This window comes from Phyllostomus hastatus, unplaced genomic scaffold (genome assembly GCF_019186645.2).
Source record: "Phyllostomus hastatus isolate PE091 unplaced genomic scaffold, TTU_PhHast_1.1 phas_scaffold_11, whole genome shotgun sequence".
NCBI lineage: Eukaryota > Metazoa > Chordata > Mammalia > Chiroptera > Phyllostomidae > Phyllostomus > Phyllostomus hastatus.
In genome coordinates, this window is record NW_025334005.1 from 5,639,794 (window position 1) to 5,660,546 (window position 20,753).

Below are 20,753 nucleotides of genomic sequence, written 5' to 3' on the forward strand. Positions count from 1 at the left end.
CTGGTTTCATGGAAGACAATTTTTCCAGGGACTGGGGTGGGGGTGCAGTGGGTTGGGGAGACAGGAGGCGGGGCTCAGGCGGTAATGTGGGTGGTGCCCACGGAGAGGAGGGAGGCCAGCGGCCCCTGCCCTAAAGCGATTCTGCTTTGCCTCCTGGGGTGGCTGCACAGTGCCCCCTCAACACCCGTGTGCTGCTGAAGCCCCAGCCCCGACTGCATTTGCAGGCGGGGCCTCTGGAGGGTGACGGAGCTCGAGTGAGGCCGCTCAGCGGGCCCACCCTGAGTCCGACCGCGTCCGTAAAAGAAGGGACATTTGGCCGCAGTGCATTCGAAGGAGAGGCCACGGGAGCACAGGGGGCGAAGGCGGCCGCCTGCAAGGCCCGCAGAGAGGCCTCAGGGGAAGCCCAACCTGCTGACACCTTCCTCGTGGACTCCCGGCCGCCAGAGCTGGGACAGAATAACTGTGTGTGAGCCGCTGCCGGTGAACGCTCATCGTTGGCGGCTTAGCAAACGAATACGCCCGCTAACAAAACCCTCGTTTCTGGCAGGCAGGCGCTGCGTGCTGAGGCTGTCGAGGCGGTAGACCTGGAGACCCCCTCCCGGGCTGGGCCAGCGTCCACACATGTCCGCGGGACCCTCAGGACAGACACTGAGCAACTCTTTCCTTTCCTCTGGCCTTCACAGTGATCTGCACACCCCTCACCTCACGGGGCCTTTCCCTGGGCACCTCTCTGCGCCGCCAGGCCAAGGGGGCGCCCGCACACACTCCGGTCTTTGTCAACAGTGACTCCTAACCACAGTTACTCTTTCAAAATACATTTTATTAGAGGCACATGGAATTGAAGGTTAAGCAATTTCTTTCCAGAAAGAAGGTCAGCCCTGACAGATTAGAAAGAGGAGCAGATACGGCACAGCAGAAACGCGGCTCCAGAGTGAAGGGAGGTTGATGGGGACCCCCCACTGTCCGCCCACCTGCCAAGGACACCACATTCTTCACCACGCTGACCTGACCGCAGGGCACTCGCGCCCCGTGCGGGGGTGGGGGCCGCAGCATGGCCAGTCACCGTCACACTGTCCTCTCCGCAGCAGTCGCCCTCCCTGTCTCAGGAGAGGCGGAGAGGTCGCCAGCCCACGGCTCTAGTGCGAGCCCAAGAGAATGCTGGGATTTGAAGGAGCGCCATCCGCTGTCTGCATTATCACCCTCACCCACGGATTAGGGAGCTGCGGCTACCAGAGGGCCCTTATCTGGACATGTCTCTATTAGTAAGCCAGAGAAGATCTGAACTTTCTCAGGAAAATCAACTCACCCTCTCACAGCGGCTTCCACCCAACTTCGTTCTGAGTCCAGGGGACGCTGCGACCTCCCGCTGCTCCGCCAGACTCCGCCCCTTAGCGCTGCCGCCCCGCCTCTTTCAGGCCCCTCCCCCACTCTCTCCTTCCCACCTGGGCCTCCCCAGGGGTCCTGGTGGAAAGTGCAACCAAGAGAGTGGGGGGGAGGGGCACTGCGGGGGCAGGCCTCCCAATTCCAAGGGCGCTCCCTGCGCCCAGTTGGGTCAAGATCGCGTCATTTTTTCTCTCCAGCCTAGGACAGTGGGTTATGGGAGAGGCCCAGTCTTACACTGGGCCTCCTACAGGCATTTCTCTCATCACTGTGGAATCCACCCTGCACCAAACACTCAGGTACTCATTGATCAAGGCAACAAAACGAGTGACAGACTGTAGAATTTTTCCATTTCTAGCTCTAATTGATTAAGCGGAGTCTCCACACCGGGAAACCGTACTTGTCCTGCAGGCTGGCGTTAGAACACAACCTTCCGGGGGCCTAGGGCAGGTCGATGACGCTGGTCTCGCTGAGATCGATGCCCGAGTGCAGCTTGCCGTCCTTGGCAGCCGCCCAGGGCATGGCCGCGGAGGTCCACTTCACTGCCCAGTCCCCTGCTTTGCTGACCACGATGACGCCACCCAAACCTTTGACCTTGCACTTCATATAATCCAACGACATCTCAGCAGCCTCTTCCAGTGTCTTTCCTGGAAATAAGGAAACACTGAGAAGTGACACGTCACTTTTGTAGGAATCTGATGGACAAGTCATCTGCAGCGTGGAGAACCACAGTGAGGCGACAGAGATTCCCGGTCGGCGATCTCTGCTGGAGGGCTCCGGGCAGGACCCGCACCGCCCACGGCCCTCCTGGCCCCGAGGCGGGCCTGGCCCCAGCCCTGGCAGGCTGCCCTTTCTTGGGGCCCAGGCTCCAAGCCTCCCCACCGGCCTGGACGTGCGGCAGGCAGTGCTCTTCACGCTCTCCTAGTCCAGCTCCTGTCCCAACAGCGGGCGGGAAAGAGGCGAGACGGTGTTCCCCCGAAAGCAACACCCGCAGCGAAGGAGGGAGGGTTTCGGGGGCTTTGCCATCGATTTACAAACAGCGAGACAGACGCACTTGTTCCCCGTACCTTGCTCTACGTGGAAGAGTGTGAGTCTGGCCAGGTTCACCTTCAGGATGCTCTCCCCGTGCCCCGTTGTTGAAACGGCTCCGATGCCGTTGTCAGCATAACCTCCGGATCCTGCCCAGGGAAGGAGATGGTTCTGAGTAACAGTGAAGAGATTCGAATGCGTGTTGCACGTCTAGCGCTACGTAAATGTTCCATCCCAAGGAGCACCAGCGTGTACACAAAGGTCTTGGGATGCAGCGGTGGACTGGCAAGCACCGTGTGCTGCCCTGGAGTCAGGAGGACGAGGGGCGCCGGGGCGGGCGGGGGGCTGTAGGCCTGACCTTCCACGGGGCAGCCGCTCCGGGACGGCTCCTCCTGTGCCCCGAACCTCTGGTCTTCCCCAGGTGGGGACTCGCACAACCACCCCACCCCCACCCCCACCCCTCGCCCGCTCCTGGGAGTTAGCCAGGATCCGCTTCAACCCTAACGCAAAGAACCTTTCAACCTGTAACATTTCTGCAGTAGCAGTGCGTCACTTCCGTGCCATGCACGTGTCATAACTGCAACCTTAAATTCTCAGCTTTCTTAGCTCCTTCATTTGCACCCACGCCTGGGGAGAGGTTTTGTGTATTTAACCCTCTGGGACCAAGTCTGTGGGCCCTGAAACTGGAGCTACAGAGAAGGAAGAGACACTGCGGGTAGCTTGGGGGCGACCCCTCAAGTCACGTGGCCGAGGACAGACAGAGTGCCCGCGGGACGTGCGGCAGCACCTCCCCACCCGGCTGCCGCTGCCAGAAATTCTGAAGCTGCCACCGGGAGGAACAAGACATGAGGAAAGAGGAGACGGGAAGAGCAGAGAGCGGGGACTTGGTGACAGGGAAGGAGGGGGCGGGAGCCCCCCGCCAGGAGTACCTACGCACGGTGTGTCCCCCACACGGCCGACCATTTTGTTCACGATGCCCCCCGTCGAGGTTGCGTAAGCCACATTCCCCGTGCAGTCCAGGGCGACGGCTCCCACGGTTCCCAAGCTTCTGCCAAAAATAAGGAGACAAAAAGTGACAGGTGGAGGAGGAGGAGCAACGCAGCCTGGGCCCCATCCACGAGAGAAGCACACGTGACACGTTTCGGTCCCGGCATTCTGGACTCGCGGGAATGGCGGGCCTCGGCTGTCGGCTTCGTGCTCGACAAGTCAGCGGGGTTGCAGACACGTCTTCAGACCTCCGCGTGAAGGGGACCTCCGCGTGAAGGGGACCTCGGCCCGGCCGCGCCAGCCATCCGCGGGCTGTGAGCCTCAGTGTAGTCTCATTACCCCGCCTGCAACACGGCGGTGAAGGCGGCCGAGTGCGTCTCCCACCCGGGTGTGCACAGAAGTCTCCGGCTCCCTGCCCCCCCCCCGCCCCGAGACCCCGAGTCGGTAGATCTGGGGTGGGACAGCCTCCCAGGGGACGCTGATGCTGCCCATCGGACCTCACTTTGCCTATTTCCGAGGCTGGCCGTAAAGGTGAAAAAAGGTAACTTCCCCCTACCATTCTGTTTTACATCTTCAGGTAGAAAAGTTGAAGACACTGAGTGTCAGCCCTCTGCCTGCCACCCAGATTCCGTGGTGAGTGACATTCGAGGCACGTTTGTAAGTGCTGGGACACAGCTGTGAGCTGCGGGGACAACGTTCCTGCTCCCACGGGGCTGCTCGGGCCAGAGGGTAACAGAGCCACGAAATTGCTGGGTTGTGTGGAAGAGCAACAGAGACTAAGACGGCTGCAGCGGCATCTGGGGAGCGCGACGGTGGGGCTGGGCCTCTCGGAAGGAAGTGTGCCCTGGGGCAGGGCCAGGAGCGTGACCGCTCACGTCACGGAGTCTCAAGGAGGCCACTGTGGTCGCAGAGAACAAAGCGAGGGAGAGAGTGCAGCAGCCAGACCGCCACGGCTGTGACGGGGGCGGGGCGGGGGAGGCGGTGACCGCACAGCCTGGGGACCCCGTGACCAACAGACAACTCGCGCCCGTTGCCCTGGCTCAGCAGTGCCCCTTCACTCTCAGAGTTTAAGTTCCAGTTTGAGCACAAAATCCTGTCGTCATCCTGCTTACGGGCCACTGTAAGGCCCCCACGGAGTGACGTGGGAAGACACTGGCGAGCTTGAGCCGAGATAGGTCACCACGTGAGCTGCGTTTGAGAAGGAATCGCATTCCCACCACCACCATTCTGTTTCGGAATGGCCGAAACGAAAGGCTTGGTGTCGAGCGTGGGCAAGGCTGTGCAAGGGCTGGAGTTCTCCCTCCAGCGCCAGAAAGGTGAACGGCCACAGCCCCCTGGGAGACCACCCGGCGGCGCCTACCAAAGCCCACTCAGCGATTACACTCCTACATTTCTGTCCGAGAGCAATGTTGTGCTCCCACAGCCAACCCCCACCCTGTTGTCCATGCCCATGGGTCCTTTATACATGTGGGAACATGGGATGGAAGGTGGTAGGGGAGAGCAACGGGGGAAGAACTGGAACAACAGTAATAGAACAACAAAGAAATGTGCCACCCCGCTCACCAAGGGCACCGCGTGTTCACAGCAGTGCTATTGTATCGCCACAACCTGGAAACGAGAGGAGGGCTCCCAGTGCTGACCCACCTGGAGGGCAGGCAGTGAAGGGAAGGGACTGGGGGCAGGTGTGTGGCTTCTGCAATGCTCTATTTCCTGCTCTGAGCGCTGAGCCCACGGGGTGTCCACTCTGAAAATGCACCACGGTGCGCGTGTGGCTTACGCACTTCTGCATGCGTGCTCTGCTCCTGCAAAAGGTTATCTTAACAACCACTGTGGTTGGTGTGTGTGACTGAGGGAGATAAGAGGGGGGACAGACGGCGGTCTGTGGGGGTGGTTTCAGTGGAGAAGGTGAGAAGTAGGCTGGGCTTGGGACAATGAAGGGTGAGTGGGGGGATGTGCAGGCGCACTAGACGTGAGAGCAACTCCAAGGCTTTCGGGCTCCAGAGCTGAAAGGCTGCAAGAAGCACTGGTGGCAACGTTGGAGATCATTAGGGACAGGTGTTTTGTTTTGTTGTTGGTGTGTGTGGAGTGGAGGGCGGGTGGGTGGGGGGTGGATAAAAAGTTCAGTTTTGGACACCAGACTGAGGCACCTGCCAGGCCATCAGGGAGCGTCTGAATTGCGCTAGACATAGTCGGGCGTCCGGGGGCTAGACAGGGAGACTCGGCATTCTGTTTAGAAGTAAACAGGAGCCCAGTCACAAAAACCAACTCCAGATAGCTGACGACCTGAATCTAAAAAGTAAAACAACATTCTTCTAGAAAATCTAGGTGGCTCCTGTCTCAGCACGGGGGATCCTTCTACGTTTCTAGCCTCACGACCTGCACAAGAAAAGGTAGTGCGCGCACTCGATGACAGGAAATGAAAGCTGACACATGGCAAAACGCCATCAGCAAAGTAAAAGCAAGATTAACGACTACAGATCTGGGGGAAATTTGACACAGACCAGACAGGCTTAAGACTGATAAGGAGACAAAACAACTAAAGAGAAAAATAATCACAGTACAAAACGTGCAAACTCCCGGCAAGGAACGGCCCTTGACAAATGCGGAACACTGGGCTGTTCAGTCTGGGAAGAGCCAATTTAAGGTGACAGTGTCATCCTTCCTGTGTGAGATGAGGAAGGGGGTGCTGGCAGCCCTTGCTGGTGGCAGGCCCACGCCCAGCACTGGGCAGGGGTCAAGGCAAGCATACAATACAGATGGAGGCCAACATTTCATGTTTGATATTTGGAAGTTATAAATGTGTTCTAGTATTTTAGGGTGATAAATGCACCTTAAAAATACAGGGTCTGCTTTCACACTAAGATCAGGAATAAGACAAGGTTGTCCACTCTCACCACTTCTATTCAACACAGTATTGGAAGTTTTAGCCACAGCGATCAGACAAGAAAAGGAAATAAAAGGCATCCAAATTGGAAAGGAGGAAACAAAACTGTCACTGTTTGCAGATGACATGATAGTGTACATAGACAACCCTATAGACTTGGCCAAAAAACTGCTCGACCTCATAAATGAATTTGGCAAAACAGCAGGATACAAAGTCCATATCCAGAAATCAAAAATACAGGGTCTGGCACAAATAATGCCCCCTTTTTATCACATAAAAATCTTTTATTACAAAATCATACGTGTGTAATTCTGTAGCATAACAATATCACTCTCAGGCACACCACATGGCATTTCAGGTGAAATGTTCACATTGCTGTCCATCTCGTGCGGGGCATTCACACACCCACCAGCCATACTCTGTGGCGCTACTTCTGCCGGACCCTGTATAGTAAAGCTATGGTTTTCACGTGACTGAAAGTCAACAAACTACTGACGATGACTTAATTAGTATTGTCCACATCTGAGTCCTCTGTTGATCTGCTGGGTGAGTGAAAACACACACACACACACGTACACACACGATACATAACTTGTGTATTTATTCCACAAAATTCACTTTCCTTGCTTTATACTGATTATGTTCTCCTAATTAACATTCCCGTACATGCACACTCTATACAGGAAGTACCAAATAAGACAACTTTCCTTGAGTCATTGTTGTTCTTAGCAAGTTTTTAATGAGTTTCAGTTTGGAGCAGCATCACTCTGCGGAGGCAGTAGCAACTGGAATTTTCAACGGAATTCTTAAAGCGATACGTAGGTTTGGAAATGGACCCTGGCTTTGATATCACCCGCTCACGTGCCGCATGGGATCACATGGGATATGTGGTCATGGAAGAGACCACTATTGCATTGACCTCACATTTCACAATCACTTACGGTTGTCATTTTCATCATCTCTCAAGATTTAGAGCCACGTAGAAGATCTTAAGTTCTTCCACACTTCAGTGCTCGTATACTATAAAGAAAACTGCAAGTATGCTGTTCAGTTTTCTTCAAAACTCTCTTCAAATGATGCTGCGCTCTGATACATAATGAAGAGGAAAACAGCCTCTGTAGAAACTGGTTTCAGGATTATTTGTGCTCGAATCTTCTCCAAGTCGGGCCAATGTTTTTGTTTCCTTGTTTCAGTTTCCTTGTATTTTTATTGGAATGTCATTTTTCTTGCATATTTATTTCACGGGCAGTTTTGGTTTGGTTTCTTTAAACTTAAAAAAATATTTTTAATCCTTTTGAAAATGAAACAGCCAGCAGATGTTTTTCAAAGCTTTTGTTAAGCTTATCAATAGAAACGAACAGTTCAAATTAAGTAACTGTAGAATCTAAGTAACTGCATGGATTCAAAACTTCACTTTCTGTTAGAGTCAATAATTTGTTCTTTGAGAATCTCCTGTGGTTTTGATCAAAATTTTTTCAGTTTTGATCAAAATTAAATTATTCTACTTCAACAGCATTTAGCTGGTCCTCCCACCACACGTCTGAGATTCATGACAAGGCCGGACGTGAGTCTAACCGAGCTGCTCCGTCTTTGGGCAGACCGGGAAGACCTTGGGCCAGGCCCTTCGCGGTCCCGCATCCCCTCCACTGCTCGGTTTGCCGCCGCCGAGGGCACGTCTCCTGGAAGAACTCAAACCGTGAGCCGTCTGCGTCACGTAGATGGTTCTGGGACAAACTTCATGCTTACGGGCCTTTTAATTACCAACCACATTAGCTCCATTGTCATAGGCTTGCTTTCGATAGTTTTAAAAATTAACTTTAGTCTAAGATAAAAAAAATTCTTCCCAATTCTTCTCTTCATTCAAAACATTGATTTAGACTTGTTTTTTTTTCTTTGGGCAGTGGAACGATGCATATAATGTTAGTTGTTCAACATGTCTTCTCACCATGGAACATTCTAGTTGAACTGAGTATTGAAAACATTTTGCATGTGCCCTGGCTGGACTGGCTCAGTGGACTGAGTGCTGGCTTGTGAACCAGAGTTGCCAGTTGGATTCCCAGCCAGGGCACATGCCCAGTAGGGGGCGCACCAGAGGCAACCACACATTGATGTTTCTCTCCCTCTCTTTTTTTCCTCCCTTCCCCTCTCTCCAAAAATAAATAAATAAAAATCTTTTTTAAAAAATAAAAAATTTTATGTGTGGTTTCATCTTTCACTTATTACCCATTAAATGATTCTGTATTCTGTAGTCTAGATAGTAATCATTAGATTCATTATTTGTCGTAATTACGTTTGGCATTTTATCAAATGTTGAAATAATTGTTACTGAACCTAGAAAATTTCCACTGTTTCTTGTAAACACTGTGTTGATGGCAGCGCGAAAATGCGCAAAAAGCATCATGAGGTGTGGCTAACACTGGACACATAGTATTGTTCCCCCAAGGCCGTTACCCCGATGTTTGGTACCATTTTCCCAGTGTTATCAGTTGCCGGTTGTTTATTCAGCCTGCCCCCCAGTGCTAGGGCCTCCCCATGTCCTTTCCTGTGCGTGAGTCTCTGCCACTAGCAATTAGATCCTCCTCTAGTAACGGACATGATGTTTCAGGGATTTCAGCTGAGCTGTTCAGGCTGTGGATTTGGAGAGAACAATATTGTTACTAATTTTCATTGTTTTGATGAGTAATTAAATCTCCACTGAACAAAAAATTTGTAATGTCCCGTCTGCAAATTTTATGTGGGTCGTCCTGGAAGAAGAGTGCTTACTTTTACTGTTTTGTTTCCAAAAATGCAAGCAGACTGCTTCTTCAAGATTTTTTACTTCTTCTTTTTTTTTTGTGAGCTCCACTTTAGTATTCTTTTTCTATCAAGTTCTCAAGACTCTCACTCATTTTTAATCATCTAGAGATTAAAAAATGAGATGTAATTATACTGAATGGGTCAAGTTAGAATATATTTTCATAAAAAAGAGTGAGCAAAAAATGGAAAAAAGTTGCAGATATAATTTCAAAAAGTTAGCTTTCCCCAAACTATGCAGAATTATCTATTACTGTTAGTCAAACCATGAATTACGATAATGTTAATATCAAAATTATTTAAAAGCTGAAAATGTTAACTTTATACTTTTGAACATTTAACTAAATCTTTTCAATAATTTTATAAGAATAAAACCATTCCTAATTCTCATATTCAGTGTCCATTTCATTGCCGACCTAAAGAGCTGGTTCTCCCCGCAGGTGGTCCAGAGCTGCACCGTGCGTGCGGCCCAGCAGGCGCTCGCTGCTGTGGTGCTGAGCCCCGGACACGGGGTGACCAGGGGTAGGGTGAGGGGAGGCCCGCTGTAAGTGTGCAGTACACACCAGGGTTTGAAGATTTAGTATGAAACAAGGAGATAAACTATCTCAAATAATTTCTTATGTTGATTCCATGTTGAGATAATATTTTGGACACAATGGGTCAAATATAGTTAATTTCACCTCTTCTTACTTCTTTAAAAGAGATTTTATTTATTCATCTTCAGAGAGAGGGGAAGGGAGGGAGAAAGAGAGGGAGAGAAACGTTAATGTGTGGTTGCCTCTCACAAGCCCCCTATTGGGGACCTGGCCTGCAACCCAGGCATGTGCCCCGACTGGGAGTTGAACCGACAACCCTTTGGTTCACAGGCCGGTGCTCAATCCACTGAGCTACACCAGCCAGGGTTCTTTACTTTTTAAAAACATGGCGCTCATACTTGTAGTGGACAGTGCCAGTGTAGACCTACACACACGTACAAAGGTCAGAGTGGCAGGAATCAGCCGTCACGAGCAAGGCTTGCAGATACTGCCCTGACTCATGAACACCCCAGGACCCCGAGCCTCAACGGGGAGAAAGGGAAGACAACGGACATTTGGTGCTATGGAGGAACAATACTTGGTCATGCAAGAATTTATTTGACAAGTGAGGAACTTGCCTTTTCTCCTGCTGTTCGACTGTCTCCCACACTCCACAGCTGTGCCCACCCCTGATACCTGCAGTGGGACAGTCTACAAATCGTGAGACTCAGGGGCTCTTTGCTTCGGTGACACAGAGCAGGAGACGCACGGAAGCATTTCCCTGGGGGCTGAATGGTGTCAGTCACATGAGCGGATGATGGGGTGGGCGATGCTGTGCCGGCGCTGGGTGCCAGAGGTGCCCCGGCACCTGTAACCAACCAGCTGTTCTGCGTAGCTATGACACGAGGGTGCTCCCATGTGCAGGGCGCGGGGCAGAAGCCCTTCTTGCTGTTACCTAAGAGCAGTACGGGCTGGTGGAGACGTGTGTTGTTGTACAGTGTTTGGGAGACGTTGCGGCAACGTCTGTGGGATGTCCACGGACCACTGAATGAGTAAGCCCACTGCTGCCGCTCCAGCCTGCAGACACAGCAGCAGGCTAGGCGGGGCTCTCACCAGCTACCAGCAGAGGGCCAGTCTCGGGAAGCACCTTCTCAACCTGGGCAACTTTCTCCTAATACACCTGCCTGGCCTCTCGACCTCCGATCTATTCAACTAGATTTTTCAGGGAAAGAGCCCAGCTATGTTTGTTTTGGAAAAGCTCCCCAGGTGATACTGAAGTATATGGTTAAATAGTACAACTCTAAAAAAGTATGCAAAGTTAACAGGCTATATTTCACTATAAACTCCCAGGCCATATTCAAATTATATTTTTCAGATTTTGGTTTAAATAAGGGGAGTTTTATTTGGGATCCTGACCCCTGCACCACAGAAAACCGCAGTTCAGAACGCATGGTTAACCCGAACCCCCAAGAGCGGCACTGGTTTCTCCCCACTGTGAAAGGGCTCCTGGGGTGCACGACGCCAGGGAGCCTGTTTAGTCAACTCAAGGTGACAAACTCATCAAGAAGCACTCGGAGGGTTCACTCATCAACACCAGGCATTCCTCTGTTGAGTCATGTTGGAGAAGGAACTCTGTTAGCTTAGTCTGAGTCACTCCTCATAGGAGTAATACACGGGGGTTAAATGTAAGAATCAAAAGAGCAGTCTCCCCATACTTAGAGTGCATTATTGTGCTCAAACAACGAACTGCCACGTGATATTTGACTTACTTAAGAAATGCAAATAATCATGTACTTGTCAAACTTTCACACTTGAATGACGCCCCGCTGTGCGCCGCGGAGGGCACTTACATTTGCTGGTGTGGTTTCTGAGCAGCTTTCTCTTGCTTCTCTTTCTGCAGGTGCCTGACGTTTCTCTCTGTTACCAGCTGCTCCCCAGGAACCGCCGGGATCCCCATGGCGGCTGCGAATTCTGTGGCACCCTGGCCAGTCAGGAAGCAGTGAGGTGTCTTGAACCAGAAAGAAGTGGAAAAATGGTTAGTTTTTGAAAAAGTTAAAACCTTTTTTTTAAAAAGATTTTATTTATTTGTTTTTAGAGAGAGGGGGAGGGAGGGAGAAAGAGAGGGAGAGAAACATTGATTGTTTGCCTCTTGCACACCCGCAACTGGGGACCTGGCCCACAACCCAGGCATGTGCCCTGACCAGGAATCAAACCAGCAATTGGTCTGTGGAACAACACCCAACCCACTGAGACACACCAGTCGGGGCAATTTAAAACATGTATAGTAAAATGACAACAAACCCACAATTATTAACAACCACACCTAAAACAAAAACCAAAAGAAACTAAGCAAACAACTAGAACAGGAACAGAAGCACAGAAATGGAGATCACATGGAGGGTTAGCAATAGGGAGGAAGAGAGAGGGGGAAAAGGTACAGAGAATAAGTAGCATAGATGGTAGGTAGAAAATAGGGGGAGGGCAAGAATAGTATGGGAAATGTAGAAGCTAAAGAACTTATGACACATGGACATGAACTAAAGGGGGGGAATGTGGGTGGGAGAGGGTGTGCAGGGTGGAGGGGAGTGAAGGGGGGAAATGGGACAACTGTAATAGCATAATCAATAAAATATATTAAAAAAAAGAAGTATCAATGAAATAAAAAATGAAGAAAACCACAAAAAACCTTTTAAACTGTTCCTACTGTGAGCCTTAAAAATGCAAATTTCAGTGGCTTGCTTTTCTGAATGTTGAAAGAAGCCTGGCTCTGAGTTCTGTATTTTGCCCTGGCTGGTGTGGCTCAGTGGACTGAGTGCAGGCCTGCGAACCAAAGGGTCGCTAGTTCAATTCCAAGAAGGGGCACATGCCTGGGTTGCGGGCCAGGTCCCCAGTCAGGGACGTGCGAGAGGCAACCACACATAATGTTTCTCTCCCTCTCTTTCTCTCTCCCTTCCCCCCTCTCTAAAAATAAATAAACAAAATCTAAAAAAGAAAGAAAGAAAGAAAGAAAGAAAGAGGAAGGAAGGAGCCTGGCTCTGAGTTTTGTATTTAACCCCCGCCCGCCCCCCGCCCCATGATGGCATATTGCTAGGAATGTGACATACATGACCATAAATTTGGAGAACTTAGTCTATTTGTATTTAAGATACGCTATTAAACAGCAAAACTGTTCAGTGCGCCTGTGTTTTATATGTGTTGAGAGAAGGCTGAACACAGGACGATGACATGAAGACAAAGGAATCACTGGTCCAGGGACTGCCAGTCAAATTACATTGTCTGCAGAGCCAGAATCCTGGCTTATTTGAGAAAGTCAACATTACTTCTGTCCTTTTATACAGTTTTAGGGGGGGTGGCCTCAAGCATTTCCGTATGGTCTGTCCCCTTTAGTCACTGAAGTACAGCGGTGACGATGCCGTAGGAAAGGGTGCGAGGGCCACACGTACCTTTTCCATGACGAGCCGCGCCAGCCTGATGGGATTTGCGATGCACCGGACTGCGGACACGGCTCCTGAAGACAGGTCTTTCCCGCTCATGATGCTGGCGTCCATCTCCACCTCACCATTGACGTTCAAGACGGAGCCACAGCCTAGACCCAAAGAGGAGTGGAAAGCACGAATTTAGAAGTCGCTTCTGAGTTTCCTCTAAGCTGCCTCCTTCAATTCACCCTGCAGTCCATCGCCAGAGGAGACAAAAATCTGACTTGGTGCCCCATGGCCTGTAAAATCGATAGTATGAAGCCTTCCTGACCTGGCTTCTGACTTACGTTTCCAGCTTCATCTCCTCTCCTTGGCCACATGTTACTGAAATGCTGGCTTTCCCCGAATGTATCGTAAGCTCTCATTGCTCTGTGCCCTTGGCAATGCTGTTCTCTTCACCACTAGTATCCTTCCTCCCGGGTTCTCTGCCTAGGTTAATGCCTATGCGTCTAGCTATTCTTAACCTCTTTGTGACTGTCTCCTCATCTGTACAAATGGAATAAGAACAAAGCTCAAGAATATTTATTTATTTATATATATTATTATTTTTTAAATTTTATTTATTTATTTTTACAGAGGGAAGGGAGGGAGATAGAGAGAGAGAGAGAAACATCAATGTGCAGTTGCTGGGGGTCACGGCCTACAACCCAGGCATGTACCCTGGCTGGGAATCGAACCTGCGACACTTTGGTTCGCAGCCTGCGCTCAATCCACTGAGCTACACCAGCCAGGGCTTATTATTTTTAATCCTCACCGGAGGATATGCTCATTGATTTCATTTTTAAAATTTTTATTATTTTTTAATCCTCACCCCAAGATATGTTTTTATTGATTTTAGAGAGAAAGGAAGGGAGGTGGAAAGAGAGAGAGAGAAACATAGATGTGCGAGAGGATCATTGATTGGTTGCCTCTCGCAGGTGCCCCAACCGGGGACCGAACACACAACCCACTCAATGTGCCCTGACCTGGAATTAAACCTGCAACCTTTTGGTTCATGGCGGGGGTGCTCCAACCAACTGAGCCACCTGGCCAGGGCTGTTCATTGATTTGAGCGAATGAGAGAGAGAGAGAGAGAGAAACATCGATCAGGTGCCTCCTGTATGTACCCTGCTCAGGGATCGAACCGACAACCTTTTGGTGTACAGGATGACACTCCAACCAGCTGAGCCACCTGGCCAGGGAAAGCATATTGAAAGGATTATAAAAATATCCAGTTCCTAACAAGGTAAAATTCAGTGTTTGGTGTCCAGTAAGAAATTACCAGGCACCCAAGAAACTAGAAAATCTGACCCATAATAAGAAGTGAAAAAAAAATCCATCAATGGTAACAGATCTAGAAATGACAGGAATGATAAGAATTAGTAAAGCAGCAGTTAAAATAGCTGTTATAACTATTGTTCCATATGTACCAGAATGTGGAGAAAAATATGAAAAGGGTTCAAAGAGAACTTCTTGAGATGGAAAAAACAAGTCTGAAACAAAAAGTACTGCATGGCGTTAACACCAAGGCAGGGATGCAGATGGAGTCGGGATCGAGCCATGTGGCTGACACCGAGCTGGTGCCCGAGGTCGGGTCGGCGCCGTGGGAAAACCCACACGCGCTGGGACGAGGCACAGAATCTTAGGAGAGAAAGCGATCAAAGGGAGCAAAGACAAGTCTTTTTGACGAAAGCTGCTGGAACAACTGGACACCCGCAGGTAAAAAAAACCAGGCCAGATACTCTTCAGAAAAATGAACTCAAAGTGGATCACAGACATGCATGTAAAGTGAAAAAGTATAAAATGCCTAGACGATAACACAGGAGAAAATATGCACCACCCTGGGTCTGGCTTTTTAGGTGCACCGCCAAAGGGCTGAACCACGAAAGAGAACATCGAGATGGATTTCATTACAATGGAAAGTGTTTGCCCTGGGAGAGGCAGTGTCAAGAGACTGAAGAGACGAGCCACGACCTGGGAGGAAGCGTTTGTGAAAGACGCACCTGATACAGGACTGTTATCCACATGTGCAGAAAACTCTTAGAACTCAACAATAAGAAACGAACTTGATTAAAAAAATGAGTCAAAGACCTTAACAGACACCCTGGCAAAGAAGATACATGCAAATAAGCATATATGACAAATAAGCATGTAAAAATCAACTAGTTTCATATACTAGCAGTGAACTAGGCAATTGAAATTTTAAAAAGTAGCATGTACAATACCATCACAATACATGAAGTCGTTAGGTATAAATTTAACAAAAAAAAAACAACATACGAATGCTGAAAACCACAAAACACTGACAGAAGAAATCAAAGACGTAAGGACGTGGAAGTACGTACTGTGTTCATGAATCGGAGAGCTCAGTACTAAGATTTTAATTCTCTCCATACTGATCTACAGATTCAACACACCCCTAATCAGAATCCTGGTAGAATTTTTTTGCTAGAAATCGACAAGGCGATTCTCAAATTGGTGGGAAAGGCAAAGAGACGAGAACAGCCAAAACAATCATGAAAAACCAACGGAGTTGGAAGACTTAGTATCTAATTTTAAGACAACATAAAAGCACAGTAGTCAAGACGGGGCGGGGCGGGTGAAGGAATGCACGTGTGGATCGGTGGAACAGAGCAGAGGCCAGAAACGGAGTCTAGCGCATAAAGCCAACGACCCATTTGCAACAAGGGTGAACGGACAAGGCAGTGGGGAAAGGACTGCTTTTTCGACAACAGGTGCTGGGCACAATGGAGCAGAAACCGAACCTTCATACGTACCTTGCACCACATACAAAAACTTGTTAAGAATGACTTGATCACATTCTTGGAACTGTACACTGAAACAGGGGGAATTTTACTGTATGCAAAAATGGCACTGGAAAAAGCCCATTAAAATGATATGGATTAGATTAGTGGATTCTAGACCTGGTACTTCAGAGAGGGTGGATAAATAAAAATCCTGTTCTCTCAAAGACTCTGTCAGAGCTAATCCAATTGAATTCTAGGGAGAATAAAGTAACTAGTTCAAGTTCTGTGTTAAGTACTGCTCGACTCCAGTGAAAGCAAGTGGTCATTATTTGGTTGCCAATAATGGCTACCATTGGGTACGTATCATTATTTGGTTGCCAGTATTCAAAGTCTTTACAGAATATTTCTATCACTCTGACTAAGAGTTCATTTTTTTCCAGTGCTGGTTTCTAACAAATAAACTAATTTTAATAAACTAGTGATTATGACATAAGCTTTAAACCTAAAGTGAAATCCATATTGAAATGTGAATACAGTGTAGACACAGACCATGTTTTTATAAGCATTGGGATAAGCCGAGTCACTGTGCGAATTACCGACCCCTAATGCAGTCACTGCCCAGAGTCAGCTTCTGTAGGAAGCTCCTGAATAGTTGTCCCAGCGGGTTAGAGCGCAGGCTACCAGGAGTACTGTTTGTACTGACCTCAGCCGGGGGGGGGGGGGGGGGAATGGGGGGAGCGAAGGGGAAACAGAGGTCAAGGGGGGGGGCAGTCCGCCCTTAAAAGTCCCACCTCTCCCCCTTCCTCCATCTCTCATCTCTTCAGCCCCACTCTCTCCACTCTGCACATGCTGAATAGCAGAGGTCTAGGGAACCGGAACGGAGACGCAGCCCTGGTTACAGAGCAAAGTCACAAGGCCTAGCTGCTGAGTTCCCTAACCCACACGTCCCTAATTCACGCAGAAGCCTGATCCTGTTAGAGAAGGTGGGAAACCACAACCACCTGCTCCAGATCAAGGGCCTTCGTGAGTGAGTGGTGTGTGTCACCAAGAGGGCAGCGACTAACAGGCGTTTTAGTGTAACGAGTGTCCCACTGAAACAGCAGGCTGCCCCTCCCGCCGGCCAGGGGAAGCATCTGGCGCATTCCGGCTCAACGAACAGCCATGAACATGCAGTTATGCCTCATACTAGTGTCAGGCTGATTTACGAAATTTTGCATAAGTGTTAAAGACTGCTTAGCAAAGGCAAGGGGACAGGGCAAATAGTAAAGAGTTGATGACTAATTGGTTAAGATTTCCTGAAATTCTTTTCCCTGACAGATGTTCGGTGGGTGGCATAATCCCAAGAAGTATTTTAATCCCTACATTTTAGGTTTTCTACTTTAAAATAAAGCAGACATGAGTGCCTTCCGGCAAGTTACTGAACCTTTTTGTGCCTTAGTTTTCTCATCTGAGAGATGAGCATAACAATTCCACCTAACTCGCAAAACGATGGTGCAGATGAAATTAGTTAGCCGTGCACATTTCTTAGATCATTGTTTGGTACACAGTAGTTATGATTATTATTACTCTGATCAGTTGAGTGAAAGAAGGCAAACACAAGAGAATCCATTCTGCATGACTGCATCTACACGACATTCTGCAGAATGAACATTAAACTAGGGTGACAGAAGCAGATCAGTGGGTGCCTGGTGCTGGGGATTAGAGAGGAGATTAACTGCGAAGCAGCACCAAGCAGCTTTTGGGGGTGATGGAAATGTTTTAAATCTTGATTGTGGTGTGGTCACACAGGTGTCTTACACATTTTTCAAAACTTAAAGTAGGCACAGTATACGGTATGTAGTCCATCCCCATTCCCCGCCCCCCCCCCGCCCAAAAATGTAATTAAAAAGCCTCTTGGGATGTGAATTCTAAGAAGCGGGTTAAAGAAAAAAGAAGGGGGTGGAAAGGTTTAAAAATTCTTAAAGCAACTTGGCCAACAGGTAATAAGAGAACAATTAAACCTCTTAAGCATATTAAGTTCTACCACAAAGGTGACTGGATTTGTTGACACTTTAGAAAGGTTCTGATATTCTGGGGGAGAAGTGTAACCTGGTTAGTTGCGCTGCAAATTTACCTGCGTTGAACTCGGGATCATTTTCCAGGACGGTCACGGCTCCTTCCACAGCGTCAACCGCGCTCCCTCCCTCCTTTAGGATGTTGTACCCCGTGGTGGCGGCTTGGATGATTCCCTGGCGCACCCGCTCTTTGCGGTCCTTGGAGATACAGCTGGCTCCGCCACCGTGGACCACGACCACGGGATTCATGCCGACGGACCCTAGCGATCAGGAAGACGAAAACGTCTTTTCAAAGGGCTCAGGAAAACCTCGAGGGGCGCAATTTCCTTGGGAGTTTCCGTTGGGGACAAGGTTCAGCTTCTGCTCCGGGAAGAAGGCAGGGCTTACAGCTCAGGCAATTTCTCTCTCTCTTTCTTTCGTTTTATAAATTTTTATTGTTGACACTATCACAGGTGTCCCCCATTTCACTCCCGCCTTTACCCACCTCCACCCGGCCCCCCCCCCCGCCCCCTCCCTTGGCCTTCACCACCCTATTGTTAGTTTCCTGAGTCCTGTTAACAATCTCTTCATCTTTTATCCAATCCCCCCGCCCCCCGGCCGCAATCTCTCAGTCTGTTGCATGGAACTGCCTTTTGACCCACCGATGCCACTTCAGGGGATATACCCTAAAAATCCAAAAACACCAGTCAGAAAGGATGTATGCACCCCTATGGTCACAGCCGTGTTATTTTCGGTAGTCAAGATCTGTAAACAGCCCACGTGCCCATCAGGAGATGAGTGGATAAAAAAACTGTGGTCGCTTACATAATGTAATACTATTGGGCTGTAAAAAAAAGATAGAACTTTTACCCTGTGCGACAGCATGGACGGACCTGGAGATTACTACGCTAAGCGACATAAGCAAGTCAGAGGGAGACAAATATTATATGGTCTCACTTATATGTGGAATCGGGCCATTTCTTGAAACTAAGAGGGTTGGTGGGAGAAGAGGCGGCTGGGTCTGAACTTTGCAGGAAAACCCTAGAGCGCCCCCTGGCGTCCGGAGCTTCCGAGGCCGCACAGGCCTGGGGCACCTGCGGGCCTCAATTTCTCCGAGCACCGCTGTCCCTGATCCACGTTGGGCCACGGGCCAGGGGGGGATGCCAGAATGGCGCCACGGGCTCCACCTCGGGTCCCGGTTTTACAGGCATGGACTTCCGGGGCCAACTGTGCGCTGAGGTCCTGCCCGTTCCCCTCAAGCCGTAGCTCCCGGGCATTCCTTGGCCTTGACATCCCAGCAGTGCTCTCTCATCTGCGCCCCCCCGAACCACCGGCTCCAGGGAGGGTTCTTCCCCAGGCTCGGGCTGCTGCTAGGGCAGGGCTATCGACTAACCGAGGACGCCGGGGGCTTCAGGATGGGCGAAGCCGCCCCGTCGGCCTCGGAACCTGGACCGCCCAGGCTCTCTGCGAGGCAGCTCTGAAAACCGCTGGGTTAGCAACTGCCCTGCGTGCAACGGTACCGCGCCTGCGCACGAGGGCGAGGCGCACAGCGCAGATTTACCGTAAAGCTCCGACTGCGGCGGTGGCCCAAAGTGTCGCACATCTGCCCGGTCTCCGCTTCTGGCTGGACAGGAGTTGTGTGGCTCCCAGACGGGGGACGTCGCGGTCTCTCCACCCAGCAGAGATTCTTAGTGGGATCCTGCGCACCTCCATCTTTTCCTCCTCTTTCTTATAAGGCTGGAGAAAGGACGTGCCAAGTGTCAATCAGTGGTCTATGGCATCAAGACCAAGGGGAATCTCCAATTTTGGGCTTCCGTGAAGGTTTCGAAATGGAGAGTGTGATCTCTAAGGAAAAGGACACCTACTAAGAAGGGCTCCTGGTGGTTAACTGGGCATAAGTTTTTAAAAAAACAGCCTGGCAGCTATTTCTGCACAGGACCTCTCAGGTAAAGTGCACTTGAGGGAGAAGCCTGCGCTGAACTGCCTGCCTGTGCTGTGTTCCTGCCACCTGAGCCAGCCCTTATGAAGGAGGCCCTGGAGTCCTGTTTCAGCGTAGGCAGAGGCCCTCCCCATGTCCCTTAAATGATATTCAAACGATTTCCCTGCTACAAATATCTTTAGCTTTGTCACTATCATCCAATGTAGGAAATTAAGGTTTCTCAGCACAGAAACATATTTCAAAAGGAGATTTAGAGGGAGTTATACTTGCTTAAAAAATAACCCATAGACAAACTTCCAACTGCCACCACAAGGTCATGATCAATCAAAGCCCTGGACCACAGCGGAACTCAGCAGATGACCCAAAAGGGAATCGGCAGCGCAGAACAGCCATGGACTTAATCGCTGCATATCCTCCTCTGAAATCTGCCTCCCACCAAAAAACCACAGGACGAGATTAACACAGGGAAAGAATAAAACAGTAAACTCAACAGTGTGGTGGGAAAAGAAACTGACAACATTTGATTAGAAGTGTTTTACACGCAGATAGAGAGCAGGTAGGATGAAGTCCACTGAGAAATAAATCTGAAGGAAGAGAAGCCCAAGCGTGTGCTGGAGAAAACTCCTTCAGAGTGAGCAGATTTCTGTGCAAAGGAGGAATGGAGGGTCAGGGTGGGACGTGAATAATTTTTAATGCGGAGAGGAGGGAAGGGTGGGAGGAGGAGCAGGTGACCAGTGCCGGGCAGCTGCCTCTCTCCCGTTCCCTGGGTTTGCTCAGGATGCGGTGTTTCACCACAGAAGACAGAAGTCAAAGGTTGCACAACTGACTTCCTGTAGGAGCAATAAGTTACAGGTTAGCTGGCGACACCAAAGTGACAAAACGACACTGCATCACAAAATGTTATATAGCGTTAATTGTCAAAAGAGCCACAGATTAGCACAGTTTCTGAAGTACTGGCAATGGTGCTGATCTCATGCTTTTGAAGATGTCA

The 20,753-nt window shown here is 49.7% G+C and overlaps 1 protein-coding gene across 2 annotated transcripts; it reads right to left on the reverse strand.

Moving 5' to 3' along the window:
- Window positions 1-799: 799 nt before the first annotated feature.
- Window positions 800-19,346, reverse strand: ASRGL1 (asparaginase and isoaspartyl peptidase 1). Of its 2 annotated transcripts, none has more exons than XM_045855064.1 (7): window positions 19,217-19,346; window positions 17,904-18,104; window positions 13,032-13,174; window positions 11,439-11,596; window positions 3,339-3,454; window positions 2,448-2,558; window positions 800-2,027 (listed from the first exon to the last, which is right to left on the reverse strand). In XM_045855064.1, exons 2-7 carry the CDS (start codon window positions 18,091-18,093, stop codon window positions 1,822-1,824), a joined length of 924 nt encoding a protein of 307 aa, XP_045711020.1. In that variant the 5' UTR covers window positions 18,094-18,104; window positions 19,217-19,346; the 3' UTR covers window positions 800-1,821. The 2 variants fall into 2 exon arrangements, with proteins under 2 accessions (XP_045711020.1, XP_045711019.1); XM_045855063.1 differs by having other exon boundaries at window positions 3,339-3,457.
- Between the last annotated feature and the right edge of the window lie 1,407 nt (window positions 19,347-20,753).